At 42.6% G+C, this 9,623-nt stretch overlaps 1 protein-coding gene across 1 annotated transcript in view; it reads left to right on the top strand.

The window, feature by feature from the left end:
* The first annotated feature begins 702 nt into the window (after positions 1-702).
* Positions 703-9,623, top strand: part of gria3b (glutamate receptor, ionotropic, AMPA 3b) — an 82,493-nt gene continuing 73,572 nt past the window's right edge. The window contains exons 1-2 of the mRNA XM_046030597.1: positions 703-781; positions 1,264-1,422. Of these exons, the coding sequence (XP_045886553.1) occupies positions 703-781; positions 1,264-1,422 (238 nt within the window). The remainder of the gene's footprint in view (positions 782-1,263; positions 1,423-9,623) is intronic.

Here is a 9,623-nt window from a genome sequence, read left to right as displayed (position 1 = left end):
GGGGGGGGGGGGGGGGGGGGGTGGTGCAGACATTATGTGTAGGCTACTTAACTTTAATCACTCATTGCTTTACCTCTTTCTAACCATAAACACCTTAATGTTTTCTCAGCCACGCTGGAGAGAAACGCGGATGGACTGAGATTGGACAATGTGGACACAAACTTTTCAGGCGTGTGTCCCTGTGAGGAAAATAACCACAGTCCGCTTCTCCGCGGGTTCTGGAGACATATGCGGCAGCTGCAAGTGGCCAGGCTGGTCGGAGTCATTGGCCACTTGAGATTGCAGTGTTTCTGTTGATTCGGCCAAGAGAAGGCTAATATTGGCCAGTGCAGCGCTTATTCCAAGTCGTCATAATATGTCGGGCTGACGCTTTAAAAAAAATTTTTTTAACGTCAGATCAAGTTTGACCAACACTGGCCCGCCGCGACGGGTCCAATCGGAGTTCAGATCAGCTCCTTCTCCCCCACACCAGCCCACCCCACCCCTCTCCCTCTCCCTCTCTCATTCTTTCTCTCCCCCCTCTCTCTCTCTTAGTTGCAAAAAATGCTCTGCAGCTGGGCTGCACCTCAATGAACCTAATTGGTGCACTGTGAGCAACCATCATCTGTCCACTGGATTTCCATAGCGCGCGGCTTCCATCCAGAACATATGAATTTGCTCAGACAGATCCTTTTAAGGAGTTGAACAGATAGGTCGGAGAAAATGGCACAGCGCGTGGTTTTGTTTCTGCTGTGGCTCTCTGACAGATCATTTGCAGGATTTCCTAACCAGATAAATATCGGTAAGTGTTTTGCCGCTTTAAACGGCTCCAAAATGTGGTTTGTGTGGACTGATCAAACGCATGATTGTAATTTTCTTTTTTTTTACCGGGGAGATGTGATCTGTAAGAGCGCGGAGCTCTGCGCAATGATAGAGACTAACTTGATTTTTACAGATGCTGCACGCTTAAAGCCGCTGATTGTGGAAAACTGTGTAGATTAAAGCCACTTGTATGTTGCCTGTGTCATTGTAATTATTGAGTATAATAAGTGTATAATAAGGAAGACGGGAGACGGTCAGTTCCCCTCGCACGATCTGAAGAGTTACAGACAGGCTCACTGGTCAGAATGCAGGATAGTTAATACAAATAACAAGCAGCCTCCTTTATATCACAATGGGACGGATAGAGTTATTCCTCTCTCAGTGTAGTGAGGTCCAAAACTGACACTGGACTAATGCGACTGTGAAAGCTTTGTCTGATCTTGGTCTCTTAATCTCTTTAAGGGGGACTGTTCATGCGTTCCACGGTGCAGGAGCACAGCGCGTTCAGGTTCGCTGTCCAACTCTACAACACCAACCAAAACACCACTGAAAAGCCTTTCCACCTCAACTACAATGTCGACAACCTCGAGTCTTCCAACAGCTTTTCAGTCACCCATGCGTGTAAGTGTGCTTCTATTTCAGTCATGTCCAGATTCCCCACTACAGCCAGAATTATTTATGTCAAACTCGCACAGTGTGGAGCTTATAGAGGCTACATCTCAACCCAAGGGGAAGCAGTCAAGTTCATCTCATTCCACTCTGGTTCAGAAAGTCTCAATGGGAATTCTAGAAACCTTTGCAAATACAGATTATTCCTAAAGTACACAGTGTTCTTCCCATGTTTATCACACATCATTTTCTTACATTCTTTCTTTTTTGTAGAAATGTGATTTATTTTTTTTAGCTATATGGTTATAGACCATAGTGCTGTTTTAGTCATAGTGCACATTTACAGCATTTGTTTCTGCCTTAAAATACAAATACATTAATTCCATACTGTAAAATAAGTTGCTGTATACAGTCAATGCTGGCCTTGAGAAGAAAACCCAGGCAGTTACTCAAGCCCAGTGTCAAGGACTCAGCGCTGGAGGAGTTCAGGTGTTCAGTGGAAGCAGTGGATTTTAAAACTTGACAAGTGCTGTGTAGATTTCTTCCATTTTCGTCACATAAATGATTCACTCCTCAAGAAGAAAGATGTAAACTGGTATTGTATCTATTATATCCAACACTTGTTTTCTTTTTCCCATCCCTGTCTGGTTCCTATTATGTGGTTAAGATCCATCCCATGGTGCGACTTTGGAGACTCACAGCTCTGTCTGACTGACGCGGTTCAGTCCCTCTAACCCTGATGTGGCATGCTCATAATGGCCCCTCTGACTCTTCATGTGCCAGAGCATCCTCCGCCTGCTCCGTCCTCTCACTCCCCCCTGTGTTACAGAGCATCTCCCCCAGCATTGCAGAGTCAGCTCATTAGCACCCAGCTCTCATAGCACCTCTCCGTGCTGTCATTGGGTGGAAAGGGAGGGGGGGGAATCCATAGCTCCCCAGCCAACGGCAGGGCAGCAAATGAGCTGGGCTCAGACCTGCAGAGGAGGTGAGTCTGAGCGGTGAGGGAGATGAAGCAGAGCGTCATATCACAGGCAGAGCTGCAAGTGCCCTAACGAAGGCATCCAAAGGAAACAATAAGCAAATGAGAGTGAATAAATAATAGATAGTGCAGTGCAATTTCACGCATGTTGAAGAGGAAGGAAAGCATAGGAGAAAAAGGCTTGATATCAGAATCTAATTAAATTCAGGGGCAGACAGAGCTTTAGTGAGAGGAAGGGGTTCCTGTGGGATCCGTGGCCCTGTTTCTTGCTGCCACGTCTCAGCATCTCCATCAAGAGCACTGTCTCAGGACTGCCTTGAACTTTAGATTCAAGAAAACTATGGGCTTTTAATGATGCAAAGAAACCACTGCTTGAAAGAAATGTATCGTTCAGTGATGCAAAAATAGGAGAGCGATTGTCAAATGTCATTACAGTGTTTGGTGAGAGCATCTCTTTTGCTTTGATGTGTATATTAATAATATGCTGCTCTGCTTGAAATTTCGACTCTTTGCAGAATGTTTGGCCTGACACATAATACGAGAAGAAGTTTTATCCTTAAGCAGAGGACCTTTGGAGTGTTAATTGTAAAGTAATCAACAAACTTTGAGCAAAGGTTGCTCTTAAAACAGTCTGAGATGCAGTTTTCTTTAGAACCTGAATTGTAGAATGTGTGATCTGAGGTAGTGCCCTGAGACTCTTCTCAAGCTGAGCTCGCAAACCGCAGACAGCTCATGCTGAGCTCACAACAGTCCACAAGCACCTTAGATTGTCTCTACCAATGTAGTGAACAAAATAGAGATGACGGTAATTAAATATCACTTATCTGCTGACTTCCAGGCCTTTGAGGCGTTGCCTCTGGCGAGTAAAGACCTCCTGTGTTCTGAATTTTAGATTTGTCAGCACTGCTGTTTGTTCTGCAACCTGTCACAATTATTTAGTGGGCATTCAAATTTCCTTTGCCATCAGTAGCCCCATGTGGATGACTCAGACCTTTTGTTTGCAGTAACACACATCTATTTTAGATCGGGCAGTCTGAACTAAGATTTTACAAAAGTGGCATTTATGAAGGTTTTTTGGGGGGAGTAAATCTATTTTGAGGCTAGCTTCATTGCTTTGATCAAGATGAGATCTGGCTGCCTGAGGCCTTGCAGAGTCGTTGAAATGACAGCATTTGATTTGTTCTGTTCGGACTCCTCTTTTCTTGAAGCTGATGTTGTTTAGCTTTACTGTGCGTTCTCTCTTCACTCTGGGAAAGATCCTGCCAAAGCCCTCTGCTCTGATGCATCATGTAGACACATTTTGCTGTACATCCTTTTAAAGGAAAAAATAGAGGCAGAGGAACAAGAGAAAGTGCACACAGTAATTCCAGGCTAAACTTTTTGTTTTGCATTTTAGCAACAAAATATGGAAATCCTTAAGGTATCATGAAGGCATTGTCTTGTGTCAGAACAATTTCTTTCAAGTCAGTTTAAAGTCTTATACTATTAATTGAATTAGTGACCGGCAGCAAAACAATGTGTGGCTTCAGTAATCCTTGAGGCTTGGCTTTGTACTGCAGAGGCATAGTATTTGCTTTGGTGGCAAGGCTGTAGTTGCTTTGAAGTGACATCAGAAATTGTGAAATGTGTAATTACCAGTGCAGGGTCCATAATAGCTGTGGAAGCTAGGAGTCAGGTATGCTCACAGAGAAGACAGCAGTAGTTCAAAGCAAAGGGTACCAGTTTGAAGAAAGCCGAGCAGACAGCATTAATGTTCCTGATGGTCACGGCTAGCCAACTTAATGACACCGCCATCCTTTTCTCTCCTGTTTACCCTTCTTTTTTTTCTTCTTCCCTTACCTTAGGCAAAAAAAACAACACGCCTCTCCTTGCCACGCTATTTATTAGATTACTCGCCTTGATTCCGGTTAAAGGCGAATTTTGCAATGCTTGGAGTTTGAATCTCATCTCCCTCTTCCTCATTCCTCATTCTGTCATTAAGCTAATGGTCTGTGTCCCCTCTGCCAGTCTTTTGCATGTGCCTGCCCCTCTTTTATTGAATCCTCCAGGTTCTTAAACCCTGGCAGTAGCAGATGCTTCTTCGGCTGTGCCGTTCAGCTACTGTCTTAGCTACTGTAGATGAAACTGCTTTGTGCCAAGAGTATGGGGAAAAAAAGACAGGATGAAACAAGAGTGTGATTGCGTTTGTCATTTCCAAAGGCAAGAACGATGAAGGACAACAGAAAACAGCAGAGAGACTGTAAGGTGCGATGTGTCTTATTGTAAATGGAAAGAGGTTAAAGGAGTACTTTGACATTTTGGGAAATATGCTCATTTGCTTTCATGTCAAGAGTTAGATGAGAAAATTAATACCACTCTCTTGTCTGTATGATAAATATGAAGCTGGAGTCAGCATGTGGTTAGCCTAGCCTAGCACAATGCTGCAGTCTGACTGGATGTTGTATTCCACATGATGCAGGATGATCTGTGATGATGATATGTGTGAGCTACTGTACTCGTTAGGCCTACAGTATCAGGATCAGAAAGTGGAGCCCATTAAGACGTGTGGCATTTCATTTAATGGTCAGAAAGAAATCTCCAGCAGAAGCTTTTATTTACATGGATGTGGGATATCAGCATCATTGATTATGATTATCATAAACACTTAATAACATTTACCTTTTGTCTAGACATTTTTGTCTAGACACAACACATCCTTAGAAACATCTTCCTCAATGACCTTTACGCCCACCCAGAGAGTGCTAGCTCTGCTCATGTTGCCCAGAAACACCAACGGACTCTTTACACCTGCGGCCTACACTATGACTGAGCACATGTGGCAAATGGCATATGTTGCGAGGCACAGATGAAAGGGCCCTTACCAAACCTTGTATGTATTGTTGTGTATAGCTTTTGGGGGTGTTGGCGGTGGCGGTGGTGTGTGAATGGACGGTAAACAAAGCGACAGGCAGACATGTTTTTGCAGTGCATGGGCTGACAGAGACAAGCTATGGTCGAGAGAAGCTCCTCAGGTGATTGTAGTAGTGCCACACTTCCTGTCCTTGCAGGCTGTAACTCAGCTTGAAAGGTGTGACCAAGATAACATGGTAGGGGAAGCTGGGAAAGAGAGGGGAAACTGAGTGGTGGGAGGATATAGACAAAGACAGCAGTAAGAGAAGGCAAGACAGCAAAATAATTTGATTAAAGAATGTTTGGCGCTTGCTTAAATAGAGAGTATGTGACTGTGCAAGTGTATGACTCTGAGAGAGAGACCGAGAGAGAGAGACTTCTCCGGGCTATGGGGGTTGTGCCGGGACATGCCATCACAGTGCAGCTGTGTTGGAGGCACAGATGGAGGTTTGTTTATGGACACACAGGCATGTGCATATGCACGCATGTGTGTGCACATATGTACAGAGTTACACGCACAGACACTGTAGCCGTATGCAGTCCCACATGCATAGACAGACGCATCCCGTCCCCCTCTTCTCTTTTTGTAAATCTCGTTTTGCGTTAAAGCTTCCATGACACACTTCATTCAAAAGTAAAGGTCATTGGTAAGAAAAATATTGCTTGCTCATCCTGTGTGTCTTTGTGCAAACAGCTAGCAAAATTTTAGAAATACCACTTTTGAAATATATGCAGGCTAGGATTTACATCAAGAGCAAAGACTAAATGAGAGTGGTTGCTGGATGTAGGTTTCAGTGGTACAGTAACGGCCCGGGATGAGGTTACATTTTCTGGGAACTGCCAAGGCCTTTGAGAAAGGAGCGGGATGTTGGGAGAATGGCATAGGTCAGACAGAACAGGATGAGGCAGAGAAAGGGTGGAGTTTTTGTCAGTTCCAGTCACATGTTTTTGAACTTAAAAATGTCTGGCCAAGCTATTATCATTATTTCTTTAGGAAAACTACTACTAAAGAGGCAAATCTTCCGTAAAACAGTTATTAATTGTGTGACAGTAATTGCTACTACATTCATAGGTGTCATTTACACTGGGACGCTGGGATATGTCCCCACGACTGTTTGAAATGACTGATTTTGTACCACTTTTGTAAAGCATAATTTGTTAAAAACGTGCTGAAATATAGCTTGCAGTTAAATAACAAATAAATATGCCTTTTGAAAAGTTTATTTGCAGATTTGCAAGAAAACATGCTATGCAATTAAAATGTGAAACAAATGAAACAAATGTGCATTGTCCCAAAAAAAAAAGTAGCTAAAAAACAAGCTACTGATCATAAAATGACTTAAAAACATGCATAAACCAATCAGTAACTAACAATTCCTTGACACAGTTTCTTCTTGGCCAAGTTTTTCGTTCTCTCCCTGTGAACATGACAAAAGAGGAGAGAAGACTAAATCATGCCTACATATGTGTTGCCTCAGCAGGGATGATATTACATGAGAAAAGTGGTGATGGCGCAATGGATAAGACACATGCCTTTGGTGTGAGAGACCAGGGTTCAATTCCCCACTGTGACCCATCTGCCAATGTGTCCCTGAGCAAGACACTTAACCCCTAGTTGCTCCAGAGGCGTGTGACCTCTGACATGTATAGTAATTGTAAGTTGCTTTGGATAAAAGCGTCAGATAAATGTAAAAGTTGATCTACAGGAGAAACAGATCTGAGAGTGGCATTGCTTTATATTCTTTTATAGTTATATATTTTGAAATGTCACCTGCCACCAGAATTTTGTGTTTCCTTTTACATAAATAAAAACATTTCCACCATAAATTGGTGCAGAAACATTCACCAGAATGCAGGAAATGAAGTGTTTAATGATCAAAATATCCTGTGGGAGGCCCCCCCAGAACCCCCGCTCATATATCTGGGCATTGAGTATATCTTTAAACACTGTTTAAGGATCTTTTGGTCTCATTCTCGTGAACCTAATATCGCATATCGTGATTTCTCTCGAGCTAAGTGTCTCTTCACACCCCTAATCTGAGCCCCATATGTCCCCAACACAAAGTGACGCCCTTGACTACATTATAGCAAAACACTGCATTTCTCGCTGAAATTTTGTACTGACGAAGTAAAAAGTGAACTAAAAACATTTCCTACAATTTCCTACAGTTTTCAAGAAGCCTTTCTGGCATGAGTACAATCACTGGTACTGTTTGCTGTGGTCACATGAGCCTTTTTCATACAGCAAATACATAAAAGGCTGGAGAAATCCCAAAGGCCAAACTTCCAAAGGGAACATTATTTTGACCTAATTTTCTGGCCATGAAATGCCCTCCGCTGTATTTTTATTTATTTATTCACTCTAAAGTCAGGCGCACAGCTAAAGCTATAATGAGATTCAGAATAAAACAAAAAAACAAAACATAGAACCCACTCCAAGGCAGATTCAACACAATGAATTTTTAATCAGAATATCAAGAGATCCTCTTAAACCCAACCTGAGGAGAAGTGTTGCTGTCGGAGTGTTATTTGTCTTGGAATCAATGATGCAGGCAGATGTTGTTTGATAAAACAACAGCTTTCCTCCCTCACTGCTATGGTAGCTTCTGATCTCCATATATCTTTCACTAACGCTGGGAATTTGGCCAGTTATGGATCAGAAAAAGCATATAGTGCAGGGGCAGATTTTTGGTTTGGAAGATCAGTAAATCACGTCACAGATTTACATTGGCACTTTTAAAGATTTCTCCGGCCCTGACAGTTATCAATCTTTTGTGGTTGGTTCAGACCTGCTGTGGGGATGTTGGGGTCTTTGAATTTCTTATTGATTCCCTTTATCAATCTGCTCAATTTTCGGCGGCAAATGTGACAATTTGCAAGTGAGAGGAATTAAGGGGAAATTATTATGAATGGACTGTCAAAGCCCCCTGAAAATATCATCACCCTAAATTGTGACATGATAACTGATGCTGATGCTCTTTATATAATACATACTGCAGTAGTTCTGGAATGTCCAGAAATGCTTTTTATATATACGGGACAAATGGAATTGCTCATGAAGCTGTAGCACTAGATTTGGCTGACAATAACACATCCACAATTATGAAAGCTATTTACGCCACAGCTGAGCAATAAAAACCCTGATGTTACCGTTTACCAACCAAGAGCAGATTTAAGAATAATTTGTACAACATTGACCCATATGTGAGCTTTATGGCAAATGTGTAGATCGAGCCCCCTTTCTCATCAGCAGACATGATGCAACATGACAGCCCATCTATGCTCCGCACATCTGTTCACCACTGTTCAAATAATAGGATGGTTTCTGAACTATAAGTCAACAATGACAGGCTAAGTCTGTGTTCTGTTATTGAAGATGATATCAGCGCTGTGTTGTGATGAACAAGAGGAGCTGGCTGACCATATAAAAAGCAGCGATAAACGCTATGAGGGACCACACAGGAGGAGACACACTAAATCTTAGTGGTACTTTACACACATTCGTTTTTTGTGCTCTGCATGAGGAAAAAACTGTTTATGATAAGAAAAGGCCTGTACATGAGGTGCATTTTAAGTAAAATGAACAGGGGGGCAAGCTGCTATTGTGAACTATTCATCTCAGGTGCTTCGGGGATATGTCTGCCAGCAGCTCCGCTCCATGTGTTGGCTGCTTTCCATTTTGTTTTCTCAATGAGCAAAACCTCTCAAGGAGAGTGGGATATGTCGATTGTGGCAGAGATTATTTTTCATTTAAAAATATCCTTTACCCTCAAAAGGCAGGGATGGAGTAGGCAAAGAAGAAGAAAGGAAGAGCATTTTCATAACTTGTCACTTGTGAAGATCTCTGACATTGCAGTCAGCATTTTTACTTTTACTCCCCCCTCGTTTCCTCTCCTTCTATCTCTCTCTTCTTATGTATATTTAATCTCTCCCACAAAGCCCATTACAGCTATGTTCCCGCAGCCGTTGCAGTCACACTCAGCTAGCTATTGGCCGTTCACTAAACTCCCCTACAATGCCCATAATCACTGAATCAGTAATCCCCTACTTGAGCTGGAATAGCACATCCGCATCGTGCCTCATCGGAAGTTGCTGCATTGGCCCAGCTACACTACGTTTAAAGGAAAAAGAGGGAACTCTATAGTCTTCCTCAATAGGAGCTGCTGACTGCATTGTCCTGACCAAGGTCAGACAGCTTATGAAAGAAAACACTTTTGAGCCTTTTCTTATTTCTGAAGAGCCTATAGAGAAAATCATTAATTGAAACCTATGTGCTGTCTAATCTAGTCAGTTGCGTTATCAGCTGTTTATTGTTTTGGTTTCCTTCTGTGTGTGTGTGTGTGTG

Source organism: Micropterus dolomieu, linkage group LG19, assembly GCF_021292245.1.
Source record: "Micropterus dolomieu isolate WLL.071019.BEF.003 ecotype Adirondacks linkage group LG19, ASM2129224v1, whole genome shotgun sequence".
NCBI classification, from domain to species: Eukaryota; Metazoa; Chordata; class Actinopteri; order Centrarchiformes; family Centrarchidae; genus Micropterus; species Micropterus dolomieu.
The sequence above is the reverse complement of the archived record's forward strand: the minus strand, read 5'-3'. Positions and strand labels throughout refer to the sequence as shown.